Source organism: Muntiacus reevesi, chromosome 3 (assembly GCF_963930625.1).
Source record: "Muntiacus reevesi chromosome 3, mMunRee1.1, whole genome shotgun sequence".
Lineage (NCBI taxonomy): Eukaryota > Metazoa > Chordata > Mammalia > Artiodactyla > Cervidae > Muntiacus > Muntiacus reevesi.
The window spans coordinates 252463231-252485627 of NC_089251.1; the positions used below are offsets into that span (position 1 = coordinate 252463231).

The 22397-nt window shown below is 37.1% G+C and overlaps 1 protein-coding gene across 7 annotated transcripts in view; it reads right to left on the reverse strand.

Annotated features, from left to right (window-relative positions):
* Window positions 1-22397, reverse strand: part of ZNF385B (zinc finger protein 385B) — a 335112-nt gene that overhangs the window by 29270 nt on the left and 283445 nt on the right. For all 7 annotated transcript variants that reach the window (XM_065931867.1, XM_065931860.1, XM_065931863.1 and 4 more), the window contains one exon: window positions 11339-11501. In XM_065931867.1, the coding sequence (XP_065787939.1) occupies window positions 11339-11501 (163 nt within the window). The remainder of the gene's footprint in view (window positions 1-11338; window positions 11502-22397) is intronic.

Consider the following 22397-nt stretch of genomic DNA (forward strand, 5'->3'; position numbering starts at 1 on the left):
TCCCGCATGCCACAACTAAACCTGAGAACAGCCAAATAAATAAGTTAATAATAAAATAGAAAATTAAAAGATTAGGAAAAGAACCATTCTGTTTAGGCCCATCACTCACTTCATTATGCCCACACTACCTTCATTTCTATCCCTAGCCATCTTTTCAACTACTTTCTCACCAACATCCTGAATGCCTTCTCTTGTCCCCACGTGTTCTTTCATTGTCTCAGAAGTTTAAATAGGGCAGTCTTTCACATCTTCCATTGTATGCAGTACTGGTCCTTTTTCTGAGAATCCTCTTCCCTCCACCCCTAAACCAGAGCCTCTGTGTCTCTCCCAACAGACAGAGGCAGCTTCAGTTTCCTGTTTAAACTTTTCCTTCATTCCCAGACTAGGTCAGGATCCCTTTCTTTCTATCAACCTTGTCATCATCTGTTCAGTATCACCCTTCCAATAGATATACTCTAATGAGGGCAAAGCCCACATTGGCCTGGTTCACTATCATATATCCAGTGTGTAGTGTGAGGCTGGGTACCTATGGGAGCTCAATAAATATGTGTAAATACATGCGCCAAAAAAACATTCTGTAACTTATTATTTAATATATTTCATAACTTTTTGATTTAATGTATTATACTCTCGTTTCATGTTATTACTTTTATTTACTTTAAAGCGGCATAATATTCTATGGGGTATGCTGCTGCTGCTGCTAAGTCGCTTCAGTCGTGTCCGACTCTATGCGACCCCATAGACGGCAGCCCACCAGGCTCCCCCGTCCCTGGGATTCTCCAGGCAAGAACACTGGAGTGGGTTGCCATTGGGGTATAAGTACTTTTTTTCTTTTTTTGTATAAGTACTTTTTAAAAATAATTTCCCTAGCTGATCATCTTGTTTTCAGTTTTTACTAATGCTGTGATGAATGTCTTCATGTATATCATTTTATTTTTCTTGCTTTGTATTTAGGATTATTTCTTCAGTATAAATTACAGGAAGAGGAGTTAATTCATCTATTGGAATTAACATTTTTATGGTTCTTGATTTATTCTATGACATTGCTTTCCAAAAGGATTCTCTCAATTTAAAATGCCATAAATAACATAAATAGAACATCTGCTAATGATTTTTCAAAGTACTTAAAATAACATTTGCTAGATAGTCATCATTGGATTGGTCAATAATGGGGTAAAATTTTTGTTGAAAAGGATAACATAAAAAACTTCTCTTTAACTCAAAATGTAGTACACTAATTTCCACATTGAGGAAAATATTTTATTTGTTAACAGAGAACTAAGAACAAAGATATTGTGCTACGGAAGACAATTTGTTTTACCTCAGATATGGCCATTTTGTTAGTTAAATGGGCAAAATTCATTGAAGACTCTATCTGAAGTTCAAATATTTGAAAGCAAGGAATAAAACAATCTCTATTATGACAAGAATTATGTCATTTCATATTTAAAAGAAAAAGAACATAACTTCTAGAGGCTAAGTAATTAATATATTAATAGCATACAAGAAACAAAAAAATTAAATACTAAGAATTTTTTGCAAGACATTCGAAATAAAATGTATGGGCTGACAAATTCCTCCTTATTTACAGACATAGATGCCAGCAGGGACTTGTCAGGCAGGGTGGTGTTTCTCATTCTGATTACACCTTCCCTCCTACTCCTTTCATCTCAGCAGCCAACCCGGGCTTCAGGCTGGGCTGCTCTTTCACAAGTAGCACCCAACTTTCTCCCTCAATAAATGAAGCTGTTGTGGGTTATCCCTTGTTTAAATACCCTAGCTACACATAGAACAGATTGCCGACTTAGGAGGTGGGGCAACCGTCTTACTCAATATGAAGAAAAAGAGCTAACCGGTGTCTTGTTGCCTGTTCATATTCTAGGGAGGGTACCAGAGTGTACCCCATTAAATTCTTCTTAATGACATTAATCTAATACATGCTGACTATGTGAGGGTGTGCAGGGTGCAATACAAGCATCTGCAGGGGACATGATGGATGACACGTTAGCCGGAGGGAGACGAGTAGAAAGACATTTCTTGCATTTCACAAAAATGCGTGGAAGAGCAAGAAGGGTCCCTCCACATCTTTAAATGTCCCTCTGGGAGAATTCAGGTTCATCAGACTCTAACATCCTGGAATGAAGACAAAAATGCAAAAATAAAACTGAGCTAATAAATCAAGTGCTTCGCTATGGCCTAGTGGGAAAGAATCTGCCTGCAGTGAGACTCCCAGGTTTATCCCTGGGTTGGGAAGATCCCCTGAGAAGGAAATGGCAACCCACTCCAGTATTCTTGCTTGGGAAATCCCATGGACAGAAGAGGCTGGTGGGCTACAGTACATGGGGTTGCAAAAGAGTCAGGCTAAACAAGAACAACAACAATAAAACAAACACATAAAAGGATGTAAGTGTAGGTCACTGTTGCATGGCATGAAATGGTCATAAACTCAAAAGGACAGGGTCTTCAGTGAGCCAGGCACATTTATTCCTGACAACAACCATGGGAGGTAGCTATCAGCTCCCCCATTTTATAGATGGGGAAAGAGAAGGTCAATGAACATTACTTAGTCAGAGTTAATCATTCAGTGAGAGGTAGAAATAATCAAGCTTATGCTCTTTCTACTACATGGTAGGTTGGTAAAGGCACTCAAGAATCATACCTTGGTTAATGTATCTTTATCCAAAGCTACTCAAAATTTGATTTTTAAAAAACAGTTGTAAAATAGAATGGGGAAAGAAAGAATACACATTTCTGAGATGTCAGACCCAGTGAAAAAGAATCTCAAACAGTCTTCAAAAAGCATGTGCAGTAAAGTTCATGAACCTTCATCTAAAGGCAGTGTATCATGGTAGCAAATTTGAGGGATCACCTGGGTGAGACCTTGAAACTACTTTTCATCTGAATGACTCTGAGCCATTATTTCCCCTCTCTAGGCCTCATGCTCTAGTATCCCTCAAAGGATTTTTATAATTAAATAAGATAATCTATATAAAATGTTTAGACACTGGTACTTTGTGCGGATCACAACAAATTGTGGAAAATTCTTAAAGAGATGAAAAAGTTGGCTTAAAACTCAACATTCAGAAAACTAAGATCATGGCATCTGGTCCCAACACTTCATGGCAAGTAGATAGGAAAGCAATGGAAACAGTGAGAGACTTTATTTTTTTTTTTGGCTCCAAAATTACTGCAGATGGTGACTGCAGCTAGGAAATTAAAAGATGCTTGCTCCTTGGAAGAAAAGTTATAACCAAACTAGACAGTATATTAAAAAGCAGAGACACTACTTTGTCGATGAAGGCCCATCTAGTCAAAGCTATGGTTTTTCCAGTAGTCATATATGGATGTGAGAGTTGGACTATAAACAAAGCTGAGTGCTGAAGAATTGATGCTTTTGAACTGTGGTGTTGGAGAAGACTCTTGAGAGTCCCTTTGACATCAAGGAGATCCAACCAGTCAATCCTAAAAGAAGTTAGTCCTGAATATTCATTGGAAAGACTGATGCTAAAGCTGAAACTCCAATACTTTGGCCACCTGATGTGAAGAACTGACTCATTGGAAAAGACCCTGATGCTGGGAAAGATTGAGGGTGGGAGAAGGGGACGACAGAGGATGAGATGGTTCAATGGCATCACTAACTCAATGGACATGAGTTTAGCAGGCTCTGGGAGCTGGTGATGGACAGAGAAACCTGGTGTGCTGTAGTCCATGGGGTTGCAAAGAGTCAGACACTACTGAGCAACTGAACTGAATTGAACCAGGCATATAATGATATACATTAATTATCAGTTGTACTGCTGTTAAAGTTATTTTTTTTGCATGTAAGTCTAATAAGCTTGGATCTGTTTTATCTGTTTTTCTAGAATATACTATATTAGGTGCAGTATAATAAAAGATAATGACAGCTGACTACCACAAGGGGCAGCTGTCACCTCTCATTGAAAGTAGCTGAAATAAGACGCCACAGGAGGACCAAAAACAAACAACCACTCCCAAACTGTAAGGACATCAATAATAGTTGTTTCAATTATGTTTTATACTTTGCAAAGTCCTTTTGCAATCATTTCATTTGATTCACACAACACTACTGCTTTGTAGGGAGGGAATTATTCCCACTTTATAAATGAGAAAAGAGAGTTTCAGAGAATGTAATGCCTTCTCTAGAATTATAGGTAGTCAAAACAGCAAAGAGTACCAGTCTATAGATGTGCTATGCAATATGGTAGCCATATGTGCCTACTTAAATAACATTAAATATGCAGTTCCCCAGGAGCACAAACCACATTTCAAGAGCTGAAGAGTTCATGGCACTTGTGTTGGACAACCCAGATTATAGATCATTTTCTTCACCATAGAAGGTTTTATTGGGTTATGCTGGTCTATAGAAAGAAATGAGAGCACCAAACCATTACTGCATAATACTATGCCCAGTGTCCATGACAGTGAACCTGATTCTAAAAGAGAGATGTCAGGGAAAAGGAAAATACTTTAGAAATGTTTTTATGAAAAACACTAAACTTTTTTTAATTATAGAGTCAAATTTATGTGGCACTAGGCTATAAACATCATCAGAACTGCCCAGAATCCCTCCAAGTACCTAGAACCAGTATTCTGCACACAGAATCTACAAATATTTATTTAGCAGTTCTATTTCATGATTGACTCATTTCAGGAAAACATGTCAATGTAAGAGAATTCTTCCCAAAGCAAATAAATTGAATGTCATAAAAATGCAATAATCTTTGTTAAAATCTTGAGGGAATTTATGTTTGTATATTTATAAAATTTAGTGTACATACAAAGTCATTTTACATTTCAATATCTATTTGATGCAGAAAAGTTGTAAATAAATGTAATCAAAAGAGACGAATGCCAGTTAAAATAAATATGTCTGAAGATGAGACAAATTTTTAATAGTGATATAAGCCTTAAAATAATGGTTTATAACATATCCCTAGTAAGTCATAAGTTAACAGATCCTCAGTAAATCATAAGTTGGTCTCAACTTTTGGTTCATTTTCTTAGAGCAATACTAGGAAATAACTTTCAGAAGTGGACAGCCTGACAATAAATGCTCAGTATTACTTCAAAGCAATATAAAATGCTTAGAAGTTTCAGAAGTTAGTTTCCAGAGGATGACAAATACTTGACTACACAAGAGTCATCAGCCTTGCCTGGCAGGATGGTGCTGTCAAATTCAAGGTGCACAGACAAAGATGGAGGCAGTTTCATTTTTTAAATTGACTTTGAAAGTCTTAATGATATATGTACATTTCATGGAAATATGAGCTTTAGTATAATGGTCTGTTCTCTTTAGACAGATGGGACTCAATTTATGTTCTACATGATTGTATCCCAGAATTTCAGCCTTAAGATGTTTGTCATAATATAGTTAATCTATTATTTTATGAGGGCTACTAAATCTTGGCCTCCTGAATTTGGGTAGATGTATGCCAAATTTACGATGGTGCTTGTCTAAAAATGACAGATGCTGCCAAAGCAGAAAACTATCATTTTCTTCTACTCAACAGCACAAGGTCTTGGTGCGAAAGACAGGAATGGGAGAAAGAGGCATTAACAAAGACCTTGCTGGCTAATCGATGGAGTCCTGCAGCAGTCTGTGGAAATGAGAAGCTGTCAGTTGGGAAACTTAGCCCCATTTGTAACAAGACATAAAAACTGTGAAACACACAGGGGAACCCATAAAAATGACGAGGCGAGGGTCTCCATTTGTATCTTTGGCAGACAAACTCTTCGACAACATTGAAAAACGCAGTTTCATAAGGTGATGGGATGACCGTAAAAAGCTGAACTGTAGCCTTTGCAGCCAAACTGTGCTGGTGTGCTACTTGATAACTGCTCTGGGCTCACACTTGAGGAATTCCCACCATGCAAAAGCACATTATGCTGAAAACTAAAACAGGTTTTGAGATGTCCTCACTTCTTTCCTTCCTTGTTAGGTATTTTCTGATACTGTCATCTCTATCTCCATGTGATGGTCATGGGTACAGGATAAACAGGGCTTCCCAGGTGGCGCTGGTGGTCAGGAATCTGCCTGCCAATGCAGGAGACACAAGAGACGTGGGTTCAGTCCCTGAGTTGGGAAGATCCCATGGAGGAGGGCATGGCAAGCCACTCCAGGATTCTTGCCTGGAGAATCCCATGGACAGAGGAGCCTGGTGGGCTACAGTCCATAAGATCGCAAAGAGTCAGAGAGGAGTGAAGTGACTGAGCACACATGCATACACATGGGGATAAACAAAACAGTGTTTCTGTGCCCAGTGGAAATCTTTTAGAGGGGGTGATCCAAATGCTACTGAACTTGTGGACCACATACAGGACAGTCCACTGGACCCCTGAGGAGGCAGCCACGGCTCTGCCATATTGGTGATGCTCTTGCCCTCTGCTGACCTCTATTCTCAAGGAGTGTGTCTGCCTCCAGTTACATAAAGCCAACAGCTGTCAAGCAGGAGCTGTGAGAACACTTGTCATTTACCTGAAATGAGTGTTTTCATTCAAACTTGTCCTTGAAAAAAATCTCTAACTCCTACTAAAGCTTTGGTCTCTTGCAGTTAAACAGACAACATACTACACAGAAACGAAGGATTATCAGTAAAACAAGACCTTAATGGCCCTTTCACTGCCACATCTCCTACTGAAAAATATCAAGAGACGGCAAACAATTTAAAAGTAATATACAGTCCTACTCAATAGTCCTTAAAAAAGTGGGTTAGTGGTTTCTGACTTTGCCCACTGGGACACTTGTATTAATTTTTCCAGGTCAGAAAAGTTTAGAAGTAATGGGAACAGTGGAATCTGCATGGGACAAGAAGCCCCAAGTTCCTGCTCCGACTCTGGTGGGATATGAGTGGTGCAAGCTCACAGAGCCATTTCATTTTTCTAAGACCCAGGTCCTTCAATGTTGCCATATTTTTGGGAGCAGCTTGAAGGTGACCACTGTGTGTTATTTTTCTTTGTAGCCCTCAGAGACAATACAGTAAAACAAACAAAACCCCACTACTTTGGAAGCTCCTTGGGAGCAAGAAAATGTCTTTCTGTTCATTGTTGTACCCTAGAATGGCAAATGTTATAGATGTAATACACTACTTAGCATAGATAATAAATATTTGCTGAGTGAATAAACGGATATAGAGTTTATTGTGTGCATGTATGAAAGAGGGATACTAATCTCAGCCTGACCAGTCACAGGGCTGTTGAGAGGGTCATATGAAAATAGTTACGCGACTGGATTTTATAAACTGAACAAACCCAAGGTAATCCTATTGTTACATTTTAAGCAGAACATGTTGGTTCCATCATCTTTTGCTCTTAATTGCATTTATAAATACATCTATAGCATTTTGAATCATTCCATCTGCTTTCATCTTTTCAGACAGCAACTGATTAAAAGCTGTTTAGCTTTAAATAGCTTTATATACTTTCAGCTAGACATGTATTTCCCCCATCTTGATACCTAATTAATTAAAAATATCTTGTGCTAAAGACTAGACATATGGACCATTAGGTTGAATTATCACAATATTTTTCTCTAGGTTGATTATCAAAATATTTCATTATTTTCACAAAATAAGGTTTTCCAAAGGCTCTGTTTTTTGAGTCTGCTATGAGTGGTTAAAAGCTGTCACAAAGAGCATTCAACTTGATGTATGGGACACATTATCACAGGGAAGTGTACTGTCATATGGCATTATGACACTTGAACTCCAGGGAGAAATTTGGGTAGAGTATCTGGCCAATATGTTCTAGCCATCTTCTTGAAGCTGCCTAATGCTTGCTGTGTCTTGACCCCAATTTTCCCAAAGCACATTTATCCTCCCTCCTACAAAGTTTTGAACTCCCACTGATACATCATGAAAAGTTGGGATAGATCCTAGAAGACTAGAAAGCTATTTCTTTGGATTTTATGTTTAATTCTATTCTAACTTCTAAAAAGTAAATAGGACAGCTATCTTTGCCTGAAATAAAACATATTTAGTTTTTTTCAATCATGTGGTCAGAGCTTCTTATAATAAATTAAATTCCTGTTACTGTAGTTTAAACTCACTTTCTTTACAGACTTGAAAGAAAAAAAAAAAAGAGAGAGAGAAAGCTTCCAATAATACCCTGAACTTTTTATATCTGATAGTTTCATTATAACAAATCTCAGATCCAGACACAACATGATCAAATTACGTCTCCAAATGCATCATAAAAAATGGTTGCCCCTGTTGCTAAAATAGCAGGTAAAAAGGCTTTTCTAGCTCTTGGAAGATTTTCACTGATTTTCACTGATTTTCAGTGAATCCCCAGATACTGTACTCCCAGAAGCTCCCTACCTTAAAAGTTGGCTATTTTCTCTTCCTCAGGATTTGCCCTCATTGAAAAATACTCTATTGCTAAGTTATTCATGCTAAAATGTGAGAAAGGAAATTGGATTACTAAATCCTTTGGATGCTCTGAATGCCTGGATTTTGAAATCTGGTAGCTGAGACATCATGTTACTAGCATATTCCTGTTTTACTCAAATATCTCAGAATCACATAGACACTGCTTAAACTCACTTGATAGGAACTCTTCATTCAAAAGAAAAAGATCAATGCTAGTGAATTTCAGTCTTGTAAGAATTATCAGTCAACCACGACTTCTCACTGTGACTGTTACTCTAGTTTTTGGCTGACTCCTTAGAGGCTGCGTTGTCTGAAATAAAATACTTCAGTTAATTAAGTACCACACTCCTTCCTGTTCCCTCCCCCTTCCCTCTGTGACCCACCTAGACTGTTTAGGAAGGTGTGGTCCCTGTGTCTCCTATTCTCCTAAAGTGAGGTTTTAAACAAAATCAAAACCAGTTACCAAAATGTTATGACTTTCTCATAATAATGTTACGACAAAGGGAACTTTTTAAGGATTTGGAAATAGGTGGTCAACAATAGGTTTTGTATTATATTATTTAGATCAGATTTCCCATCTGGGCAAACTTTCTAACTTTCTAACTTGAAAATTATACAAAACACATGTGTAAATTCTTGCTTAGAAGCCAACATTTACCCATCTGGGCAAACTTTCTAATTTTCTAACTTGAAAATTGTACAAAACACATGTGTAAATTCTTGCTTAGAAGCCAACATTTAGTTGAAGGTGAAAAAAAACCATATATCTATGTAGCAAATATAACCCACTTTATTTTTAAATAGTGCCATTTTCCAACAGCTTTGGTATTGCTTTTACAGATATAATAGGACAAATTAAATGTTTCACTAGTATTATATTTAAAATATGGAGAAACAAAAAAGTAATCTGAATGACCTAACCAGTGAATTGCATAATAATTTATGAAGATGTTGAATATGGAAAACATGGAAAAGTGAGGTAACCCTCAAATACATATAGCTTCCATGACTTCTAATCCAAGTCTGGACAGTGACACGGTGAGTGAGGTCAATACTGTTGGACCGCAGGTATTTTGGGGGGTACATAGGGGAGTGGCAGCAGCAGCAGAGGATGCAGGATTAAAGACCACCACAGCTACTGGAGAAGAGACTCTGGACTTGACATCTGTTTTCCTCTCCCCACTGTCCTCTCCAAGGGTTCTGCTAGATCTCAGTTCTCTTTCCTTGTTTATACCACTACTGTACTTGATCTTGGTGTGTTCCTATTACCTGCTAGGCAAACATGATTATTTGTAAAGTCCTAAACAAGCTGAAGGAATGGAGTGACAACAACCTCCACTGTTTTTATCATTTTGCTTACAAGGCCTTCTGTGGATAAATAGCACAATTCAGGTAAGAAAACCTTTCTCAGAATATTATTTCATAGAGGCAACAATATCCTGTAGAAAATGAAATCAGGCAGGAAGTCAGAGATGATGGATCCTGGTCTTCCAAACACTGGGTAACGTTGGGCAAATAGCGGATGCAATGTGGACCTCACTGTGGTTTGCTGTTTTATAAACTGGAGATAATATTTGACTCTAATAACTGATAAGTCTGGGTTAAAGATTAATTTGCTAATATGCAGAAAAAGGCTCTGTTCTTTAGAAGGGGAGAAGTGTGATGTAATAATTTAGTATTTATTATCTGTTCATCAGGTATCATGATTTAGTGATCCTATCACACAGAGAACAAAAGTCTTTTATCACAAGTTTGATTCAGCTCATTCATTCCAGGCTTCAGAGCTTTGGGCATCAGCATCTATGGGACCTCACCAATAATGGTCACTTTTTACATAGTGTCTTTGTCTGAGGAGGGTTTTCTGAATCCTCCCCTTACAAATGGATTTGTTTTTCTCCCAAGCCCCTGGGCAACCACAGGAAAGCATTCTTAAGTCTTCTCCTCAAATTCTATAATGATTTGGCGAGCAGAAGAAAATCAGAACAGAAGTGTGTGTCTGTGTGCTTCCAACAACATAGAGGTACCTAAAGAGAGAGTCAAACATAAGAGAAAAGGACCCATTCTCTTAGTTTTCCTTCACAGACAGTCTCTGCAACAAGGAGACTTAGCCAGCTTGGGTGCTGATGGGGGCTGTGAATGTGTGAAAGCCCATTAAACAACCAATTTCATGGTATACCCACTAGAAATACAATTTTTTTCTCTTCTTCCTGAATCATTCAGTTTGAACCTATTCAGAAAAACTACTGATTCACTGGGACTATGAAATAGAGACTATTCTTAAGAGGCCCTTCCATGAGTAGCCCATTTCCAATTATATAAAGTTCTTTTAGTCAGTTCATAACTGTAAAAAGTTCCTTTAAAATCTTTGAGTTCATTTATAACTCTGAGGGGGAGTCTACAAAGACCTTAAAAAATCAATATCTTTTATTATTGGACACATTTCTAGATTCACTTAATAGTGTTACTCTCTCAAAAAACTTTACTCTGTGGCCCTTCAACTCCCCTTTACTGGAGTAAGAAAATATAAAAATGTCTGTTAATAAATAAGTTTAAGAATTCCTTGACTGAAAAAGTTCACTGCAAAAACCAAACATAAAATGAATAGAGGGGAATAATAAACTCAGTATTTTAGACCCATTTCTTGATTTTTGTCTAAACACAATCTGACCAAGAAGCTTCCACTTATTTTTATGCATATTATATATATATATATTTTTTTTTTACACACACACATATATACTTAAAGGTATATATTTAACAACATGGAATGGTAACATATCAAATGCTTAGATTCCGTGCAAACACATAACCTTTCTTGTGAAGGAAATATATTCATATTATAAAAACAAATCATGGAGAGTAACATGCAACAGTGGAGGGGAAGAGAACGGGGTAGGGACCGAGGACCAGGAGGAACACACAGAATGTAAAGAACAAAAAGTGCCATTGACCTGATTTGTCAGAGTTGTTGCCTGTGATTGGAGTGATGGAGCAGCTGGGATTAGCCTTTGCGCTGTCCTTGGAAGAAACCATTTTGGGTTTATTTTTCGTTGCCTCTAGTGCTTTGACCTTCTTGGCATGCTTACTTCCTTTGTAGTGGGCCTCGGCCTGGCTCTACAAAGGAGAACAAATCAGGCTCATTGTTTTGCTACTTACAAACACCACAATGGATGATCATGCAGGAAAAAATACATTCAGTCATAGGCACCACAGACATTTATAGCTCAGCACTCAACTACGTTTTTGGCATTTAATGAGTAGTAGACCAGTATCTAAGAGATTTTTGCATACTGAGACCTTCTATACAACAAAGAGGACCTGTGATTTTCAAAACCAGACATTATACAAGTGGACAAAAGGGTTAGGGCAAAACTGGGATGAAGGTGAACTTTGTCATTAATGTCTTCCCACCACTGCCCATCGGGGTTACTTGTCAAATGTTTGACCGGCAACGAGCACCTTGAGTGTCCTACCCGGGTAAGACCTTACACAATCACTCCATTTAGCTTCCTTTTAGCTACAAATCTGTCTTCCCTGCACCTATATTCCTCTTGCCTCTGCTATGAGAGCAAGTGATGTGACAAAGCAACCAGCTAGTGAGTGCAAAAGGCACTCCATTGTGGAGTCATCTCTATGTGCTTAATGTGTCATTCTGATGACTCCAGTTCTAAGAATAGACAATATAAACCGCAAAGAAAATAGGGACAATGCTTGCTTCTGATCTCAGATGTGATTCTGAAGTCAAAGCAGTGAGTATTACATTCACTTATACACAAAGCATAGGTGAAACTGTGACTTCAATACTAGATCAAAAAAAAAAGAAGAGTGATCAAGGCAAGTGAATATTAAAAATTTTCAAAAGACAAAAACAAGTTATGGAAAAACAAGGAAACATTTAGTCAATTTGCTGAGTTTTGGAAACTTTTCCTCTACCTAAAGAGGAAGGATTTTACCTTTTTGGCATCTAGTATAATGTACATATTAACTGAAGAATTAAGTATATTTGCTCCAATTCCATTTAAAACAGACCCCCAAAATATAAACAAACTAAAACATATATTATAGGTAAAAAAACAAACTAAAACATATATGGTATATTAGTTAGAAAGTAAAGATGCTGATAAGCCTGTTATATAAAATAAGTGAAAGTTTCTGTTAGAAGATTTCTAAAATAATAACTTTTTTAACTTCAGTTTTCCTTATATACACTTATGTGTGTTTGAAGATGGTAATACTAATGTTTTCATCGATTTTCCTCAACAAGCAGAATACAGGCAGTGTGTGTGTGTGTGTGTGTGTGTGTGTGTGTGTGTGTGTGTGTGTGTGTAGATAGGTAGGTAGACGTGGCAGTGGACAGAGGAGTCAGGTTTTACTTCTACATTTCAACTAAATATATGTGATTTTCCTAGCACATAACCTGGATCCCCCAAAGTCAACAGATTTGAATTGACTATACGTAGTCCCTAACTTTCTGAATATTTTTTCATAAATATTGTTTTAGACTATCATTGACTTATCATTGTTCTAGTTGGTTTGCTCAAGGACTTCTCATGCTGTTCTCTGTCAAGTTGAAAAAAATCCATTCCTAAGGGAGGAAAAAGTGTAATATTAAGTTTTATTAACATCTGAGAATGGTTAAATCCAGCAAGTATTGTTGGGTAGACATAAATTAAGAAAATATACAAATAAAACTTTAAAACTTGATAACATGAAGAAATAACAACAATGACCAATATTATTGAGCCTCTGCCAAGAACAGTTCTAAATGTATTAGTGTGTTCGCTCATATAATTATCATAATACCCTGTAAGGTAGGTACATTATTGGTTAGCACTTTACAAATAGAACACTGGGCATGAGAAGTTAAATACTTTGTCAAAAGTCACACAGGTAGGTGTAGAAGCCACTTTGTGGATCTGAAATGCTTCCACGTGTACCCCTGTTTTACCATACGTTATTGTTGTTGCTTTAGTCACTAAGTCTCGTCCAACTCTTTTACCCACCAGGCTCCTCTGCCATGGGATTTGCCAGGCAAGAGTACTAATGGTGGGCCACCAAGGGAGCCCACTTAACTATGCATCCTTACTTTAAACACACACATACACTAAATTAACAATATAATTTTATTAGAAGTAAAAAATTACATACAAAGCACACTGCTTTTAATGACTAAGTGAAGGATTATACTTTAGTAGAAGTTTCTATGAGAGGGAATATCTTAATTCATGGAAATAAATTTATTGGATTGAAAAAGTTCGTTTGGACTTTTATGTATGATGTTAGGGAAAAACCCAAACAAACTTTTTGGCCAAACCAACACTGACATAGTATGTTAGGCCTGAACCTTCTGTTGAGTAGCTAAGAAAGGCCTGCTTCTTTGGTATATAACAATTTCTACAAGACATCAGGAGACCGCCTAGTAATTCATTTTTCCAAGTATACTAAATAGTGAGATGTTACTTTCGTGTCCTTTGGCTAAAGAAACATCAAGTTCTCTAAATAAAACCTCCTAGCACAAGATAAGTGGAGTGTCACTTCCTCATTATTATTTCCTGGTGTCCTTGCAGAAAGCTAAAAGCATCAATTAGCACTTGGGGTAAAGAGCCAGCTAAGTGATACCTCACTGGATGCCAAGATGGAAGGAGATCTCTTGAGCCGTGTCTTTTTGAGTTCTGGGGCCTCGAGAAAAGTGAAACAAGCATTCTCAGCCTCTACTCACTGCTGTTTGGGAAAGATCTGGAGTTAAGACAGTGGCAGACACCACTCACTCATGCTTGGCATCTTTCCAATTCCCTGTGGTATTCTTGGTAGTAGCACTTTGCTGTCCTCAGTACTGTATCTGAGGTGTCAACAGCTTCTAAATCCGGGCAAATCTTCAAGTGAAACTGAGACACTGTTAAACAGTAACACGATTAACCTGACTTCATTATCTGGGAATCTCCTTAATTGAGGAATGAAAGCAATAAGGACAAGAGCCAGAGAACCTATGAATGAGGCAAGATGATTAAGCTTGATCAGCGATGGTTCTGGATCATTTCTGAGAGACTTGGCTAACCAAATGGACTTATTTTATACCTCAGCGACTGATCAGCAGACACCTATTTATCTAGCACTAATGGTTTGCTTTCTGATTCCCTTCCAAAGTACTTCTATACACCCTAAGCTGGCAGTAATCAAATAAACCCCTTGCCAAGAATTGTCAAAATTAGAGAGTTACCCAAAGCATCATACTGACTTTCACACAGGAATTCATTGACATCTAGGCTCTTACAGAGGTCACTCCAGTAGCTACCTGACCACCCAATGGTAGAGGAATGATTTGGACAGGAGATGACATCCTGGGATTTTTTTCCTTCCATTCATCTCCATCTGTATTACTAAGGCCCCTCACTTTCTGAAATCCTCCACTTCTCTTAGGACCCTACTGGTCCAAATAAAAAAGATAAATAATAAGATAATGCATTACTTTACAAATAAAAAATGCAATAATGAGATATTAGATAAATCACTGAGCTCGTGTATCTGTTTTTCACCTTATTTGGACTTCAGAGATGTAGATAGGATCTTGAAAGAAGACACTGAACTATGCTTTCTTTGTGCAGAAAAGAACAGCCCAAACACAAACTGGCAAGTGGCTGGTGTAAAGTCCCTGGAGGAAGTCCTCAACTACTTATTTACTAAGATACCCAATTGTTTTGCATCTTAAAATGTAATTGGAACTGTTCCCTTAATTACAGAAAGTGTATTATTAAAACTGTTGGCATCTGATTATTCTGAGACCTTAGATTTCAATGTGTTAAGCAGTGTTAGATGGGAAGTAGCAGAGACCAGTTACTTTTCAGAAAAAAAGTATATACTCTATATACTAAAATGCCAAATAAAACAGATGTCAAGCAAACTACCATGAAACAGCCTAAACTAACAAGAGGAAAAAAAAATCTGATTATTCCACAGGGAATTTCTTAGCACCTGCCATATGTTAGACACTGTGAAAGATTAAAAACAAAGATCCCTTGTTCACAAGAATGGTAGCTGGAAGAAAAGACGGATGTATAAATAACTATAACCCAAACAGAGAGTGAAACTATAAAATGGAAGATAAATTGGAACAAAGAAGAACGGGAGTCAGAGGAGAGGTAAATCTCTTTGGATTGGAGGAGGACTGTGGAAGCTTCATGAAAAGGAATATCAGAGCTGTGCCCTACTTCTAGGGTGGGGCTCTGAAGAGGCAGTGTGGAGGCAGAGGCATTTCAGGGAGAGGGACCAGCATGCGCTGGGGAAGTGAGGTCCTGTGAATTGTGCAGTGCTTCCTGGGCATAGCTGCTTTTCAGTATCACTAGAACACAGACATATAAAAGGAACAATAGGGAAAGACTGCTGCATCCAACATTATTATCCAGTGTAAAACAGAAAATATAGTAGTGTTCCACAAGTAAAAAACAATGTTCTACTTGCAGGCATCTTTTATATAGATGGCTATAAGAAAGTTGTTGCTTTTACATCACAGATTTTATCCTCTGCTGCAAACTATAATCCTATACTCAAAGCACAACTAAATTATTTATATAGAAGGCTTAATAATTTGAGATAAAAGCATGACACTTAAAATGCCATAGTTAGATATACTAGAGCTTGCCAAGTAGTAAATAATTACTTGAATCTTTGCTTTAACATAAGGCTACATTCAACTCTAAAAATGCTTTGTTTTTGCACATTTGTTGCATTGATGAGACCACATCCTCTCAGAGACAATGCTACAACATAAGAAACACAAAATACACCCAAGAGAAAGACTTACATAATCCAAAGATAAGTCTTTCTGCTGATATTTGCAATTTTAAGGCCTGCAATATCAGTAATGACATACTACTGGCTTTGATATTCACTTTGTTTAGTCCTCATATACTAGGATCTGTTGAAAACAAAGTCCAAACAAAATTATAACCGTTAGGAGATGCAATGACTTTGCTAGTTCACAATTTATAGCTAAGTGAAACACTCCAGGTGGCTATAGCCTGTCCAAGGTTGCCAGGCTGTACGCTGTGTGTGCTGGTAGGGTCAGGGTGGCTACCAGTCACATAGACTTTAATGTGAATAGGGTCCTCTGGATTCCTTTAGGGCCAGAACTCTGGCTATGGTGTTTCATATTTATTGGCTTTGTAGTATATATGTATAAAGGCCATCAACTTCAAATATTTCTATATTATTAAAGAGAAAAGTGGTTACTCCAGGAAGAAAATAATGTACACTCTAAATTGCTGACTCCCTTTGGGCCTAATTCAGATTCTATCAAAATATCATGAAACGGAAGTACAGTTGTTGGATTATAGCTGCTTTAAAATGCCACTATGTGAATATATGAGCATTACACATATATGTGTTTATGTTTTCCAAACTTTTCCATGTAGGCAAATTAAGCCATTTCTTAAAATGCTAAGATTTTTGGTGGGCTTCAAGGTAGTTTTTCAAATGTACTCTCTTAGTCAGCTAAGAGTACTGATGTTCAGGCTTCTGGTGCATAATTCATTGGTGGAATTACTATACACATTGAAATATGGAGAACCTAACAACCACAACAGAATTTACATGGTGAATTAAAAAAATATTGCAGTTTGAGTTTAAAATTACCTAGAATATAGTGAAAAGCAGCTTTTTAAAGAAGGGGGGCTTTAATCTTTTAAATAAACTTATTTATGTACAATTCCAAGTGAACAAAAATTGGTCTCATCTTTCCAGTAAGTTTTATATTTCAACTATGTGAAGATAGATTATTAAGTTTAGATGATTCCCAGCAATCCAAATTTCTGCACCTGATTATCCAACTATACTCTGTATTTCCAGTTTAGAGTTGAATAGAATGGGGCATAAAAGAGACAGTTATTGGAGACTGGCTATATCAATTGTGATCTGAGCTCCAAATCCTTTCATTTGCTGAATTCTGCTCTCTCCTCCTGTTATTTCCTTTCTTTCAAACTAGGCCAAAATTAAAAATAATCTCCTTTTGAAAACAAATTAATCATATATATGGGTCAAGGTGAAGTTCATCCCAGAAAATTAATTTCTTAATTCTATCATTAATACTGTAAATTATAGACTGTATTTTTAAAATTTATTTATTTTAATTGGAGGCTAATTACTTTATAATATTGTGGTGGTTTATGCCACACATCCCTATGAATCAGCCATGGGTGTACATGTGTTCCCCATCCTGAACCCCCCTCCCACCTCCCTCCCCATCCCATCCCTCAGGGTCATCCCAGTGCACCGGCCCTGAGTGCCCTGTCTCATGCATCAAACCTGGACTGGCGATCTGTTTCACATATGATAGTATACATGTTTCAATGCTATTCTCTCAAATCATCCCACTCTCGCCTTCTCCCACAGAGTCCAAAAGTCTGTTCTTTACATCTGTGTCTCTTTTGCTGTCCCACATATATGGTTATCATTACCATTGTTCTAAATTCCATGAAGTGAAGTGAAGTGAAGTGAAGTGAAGTTGCTCAGTTGTGTCCGACTCTTAGCGACCCCATGGACTGCAGACTACCAGGCTCCTCCGTCCATGGGATTTTCCAGGCAAGAGTACTGGAGTGGGGTGCCATTGCCTTCTCCAGGGGATCTTCCCAACTCAGGGATTAAATCTGGGTCTCCCGCATTCCAGGAAGACGTTTTAACCTCTGAGCCACCAGGGAAGCCCTCTAAATTCCATATATATGCGTTAATATGCTGTATTGGTGTATTTCTTTCTGACTTACTTCGCTCTGTATAATAGGCTCCAGTTTCATCCACCTCATTAGAACTGATTCAAATGCATTCTTTTTAATAGTTGAGTAATATTCCATGTGTATATGTACCACAGTTTTCTTATCCATTCGTCTGCCAATGGATATCTAAGTTGCTTCCATGTCCTGGCTATTGTAAGCAGTGCTGTGGTGAACACTGGGGTACACGTGTAGAGACTGTATTTTGAAAAAGATTTTTTTCCCTCCATCAACCTATTGGAAATAGGTTTTAAGTGAAAATGAAAGTGTTAGTTGCTCAGTCATGTCTGACTCTTTGCGATCCCAATGAACTATAGTCTGCTAGGCTCCATGGGATTCTCCAGGCAATAATATTGGAGTGGGTTGCCGTTTCCTTCTGCAGGGATCTTCCCAGCCCAGGGATCGAACCCAGGTCTCCTGCACTGCAGGTGGATTCTTTACTGTCTGAGCCACCAGGAAGCCCTGGAAGTAGGTTTAGGTAATTTTTTTTCAATATAGATAATGGATAATAAAATGAGTCTTATTTAATGTCATGATTTCTTAAACATCATTATAATTTAGTTAAGAATTAAGCAAAAAGTATCTGAGATGCTTACTCTAAGAAAATAAGACTGCTTACCTCTCTGATTCATTTACATTACAATTTTTGAAATGTTTATTTACTTTTGTGTTTTGGGCTGGGGGTCAATATTTGAGCCAATTTAATGATAAGGTGTGTGCCAACTCCTAGTATGTGCACTAGGGTTTAACTGAGGCAAGATGGAAGTAAATGAACACAGGCAAAATATGCCTTTAACCTCTCTTCCAAATTGTAAGGGGAGCAAATCATGAACTTCACACAGAATACTGATGAAGCATATTCTCTAAGTTATTATACTCAAATGAGAAAATTAGCTCTCTGTATATGAACATAATCTTGAATATGTAATAATTTAATTTATAATTTATGAACATTTATAATTTATGAAAATACCTAATTGTCTCAAAGAATTTTGCATAGGAGACCTCATCTGTTAGAACTTCTAAATCTTGGAATTTTTATGAAATACATGGCTATCATCTTCTATCTTTATAATAGAGTATAAAACATTAAGGATTTACTAATAATTACTTTATATTCTTGAGTGTCTTATTTTATGATTTACCCTAAAGCACTCAAAATTATCCACTTCTCTCAGACTAATTTCAAATTCTCTATTAAACTGGCACATTTTAGTTAATAATTTTTTACTACCTTGAAACATAAAGAAGAGTTTACAGCGATGTGAGTTACATCCCAAGTTCCTAAAGGGTTTGAGAGTGCTGCTCATTTCAGGGGGGAAATGGATTGCCATTGTGTGCTTTGTAAGAGTGACTGTGGTTACTCAGTGATAGGTAATGCAATATAATTCAAGTCTCCACACTAAAGCTGTGCCTCTACAGCTAATTCAAGTCTTCTGATGGTCCTTTAAATTAGGCTCCAGGGCTTCCACACATTAATTTTTAATCAGTCTAGAAGGTATTACATTTACTTCCATTTCCATATTAAAGAAATTTACATAAATGATACAAAATAAATCTAAAATTAGCATTTGCAATGTGTCTCCTTATGTTTGGTATATAATATCTTAATGTAGACAAAAAAGGAAAAATAAGTTTCAAAGTACTATGCTCAGAAAATTGGCTGAAGAGTGGATTTAGTAATGTTTTATAATATGTTTAATATATTATTTATTTAGCATTAGTCACTGGAAAGCCTCTTTTACAAAATAGGTTTTTGTAAAACTCCTACCCCAAAGCACTAAACCAATTTTTAAAGCCCAGTAGACATTTTATAATTTAAAATTAAGTAAACTACGTAAACGTGAAGATTAATACCATACCCTTTTCAAAACATACAAATACAAGTAAGAGAAAATAATAAAACTGTACATCTTTAGTAGTCACTTAGCTAACCTGAGTCACGTTAAGGCTATTTTTACATTAAAGTATCAGATTGGGCTAGAAGTTTCCACTCTAGATTAAGCTGGTCAACCTTCCTCACATATAAGAAACTGGTTTGTCATAGGAAGGACTAAAATAAAAATGCTCATACTTTTGATTCATTGATAAATACCAAAATATTTCAATATAATCAATGAATGCTAAGTGGCCTTTCAATTTCAGATGCCATGCAACGTTATTTTTAAAGTTCTGCTCACCAATAATAATCACAACAAAAGTCATTCATGTATGATAAGATCAATGTGAACTGTGTCTTATTCATCTTTGAATCTTCTGAAGCACCTACTACATGGTATCGGTTCAGTTCAGTTCAGTTGCTCAGTCGTGTCCGACTCTTTCGACCCCATGAACTGCAGCATGCTAGGCCTCCCTGTCCATCACCAACCTCCGGAGTTTACCCAAACTCATGTCCATTGAGTCGGTGATGCCATCTAACCATCTCATCCTCTGTCATCCCCTTCTCCTCCCGCCTTCAATCCTTCCCAGCATCAGGGTCTTTTCAAATGAGTCAGCTCTTCGCATCAGGTGGCCAAAATACTGGAGTTTCAGCTTCAACATCAGTCCTTCCAATGAACATCCAGGACCGATTTCCATTAGGATGGACTGGTTGGATCTCCTTGCAGTCCGAGGGACTCTCAAGAGTCTTCTCCAACACCACAGTTCAAAAGCATCAGTTCTTCTGCTCTCAGCCCTCTTTATAGTCCAACTCTCACATCCATGCATAACCACTGGAAAAACCATAGCGTTGACTAGAAGGACCTTTGTTGACAAAGTAATGTCTTTGCTTTTTAATATGCTGTCTACATGATATAGACTCAATAAAAAGTTTTGAATTGAATATATTATATCAGAAAGGCTTTAAAAGGATGATTTTCTATTCTTTTCAACTGATAGTTACAATATATTGGAATATCTGCAGTCTTCAGACTTGAATCAGCCATGATTTCTACTGAATTTCATTTTTGTCCAATTAGCTATTACTTTAGCTTTTTAAAATTTAAATTGTATCTATTTTTTATCCAAATAATATAATCACACAGTTGAAAAGTATAAAAAAAAGAATCTACACAGTGAAAAGTCTACCTTTCAGACTTAGCAATTAATTACTATCACTTTGTGTATCCAGCCAGAGATAACTGACATGCCTTTCAAGAAAATATATATGTATGTATTTTTCCTTCCTTCCATTTTTAGACAAATGCCTACACACCACATATGTTGTTTTGTGTTTTTTTTTAATTTAGCAATAGATCTTAGAGATTTTTTTAAAAGTCCTTAATTAGAAAGTTTTCTAATTTTTAAAATAAGTGTGTATATTTACCCCATTACATGAATGAACCATAATATATCTCAACTGATATTTGACCTTCCCTTTCTTTGGGATTGGAATGAAAAGTGACCTTTTCCAGTCCTATGGCCACTGTTGAGTTTTCTAAATTTGCTGGCATATTGAGAGCAGCACTTTCACAGCATCATCTTTGAGGATTTGAAACAGCTCAGCTGGAATTCTGTCACCTACACTAGCTTTGTTCAGAGATGCTTCCTAAGGCCCACTTGACTTCGCATTCCAGGATGTCTGTCTCTAAGTGAGTGATCACACCATTGTGGTTATCTGGGTCATGAAGATCTTTTTTGTATAGTTCTTCTGTGTATTCTTGCCACCTCTTCTTAATAACCCTGCTTCTGTTAGGTCCATACCATTTCTGTCCTTAATTGTGCCCATCTTTGCATGAAATGTCCCCTTGGCATCACTAATTTTCTTGAAGAGATCTCTAGTCTATCCCATTCTATTGCTTTCCTCTATTTCTTTGCATTGATTACTGAGGAAGTCTTTCTTATCTCTCCTTGCTATTCTTTGGAACTCTGCATTCAGATGGGTATATCTTTCCTTTTTTCCTTTGTCTTTGACTTCTCTTCTTTCCACAGCTATTTGTAAGGCCTCCTCAGACAACCATTTTGCCTTTTTGCATTTCTTTATCTTGGGGATGGTCTTGATTACTTCCTCCTGTGCAAAGTCAAGAACCTCTGTCCACAAAATTCTTTAGGCACTCTGTCTATCAGATCTAATCCCTTGAATCTACTTGTCACTTCCACTGTATAATCATAGGGGATTTGATTTAGGTCATACAAGAATGGTCTAGTGGTCTTCCCCACTCTCTTCAATTTAAGTCTGAATTTGGCAATAAGAAGTTCATGATTTGAGCCATAGTCAGCTCCAGATCTTCTTTTTGCTGATTGTATAGAGCTTTCCATCTTTGGCTGCAAAGAA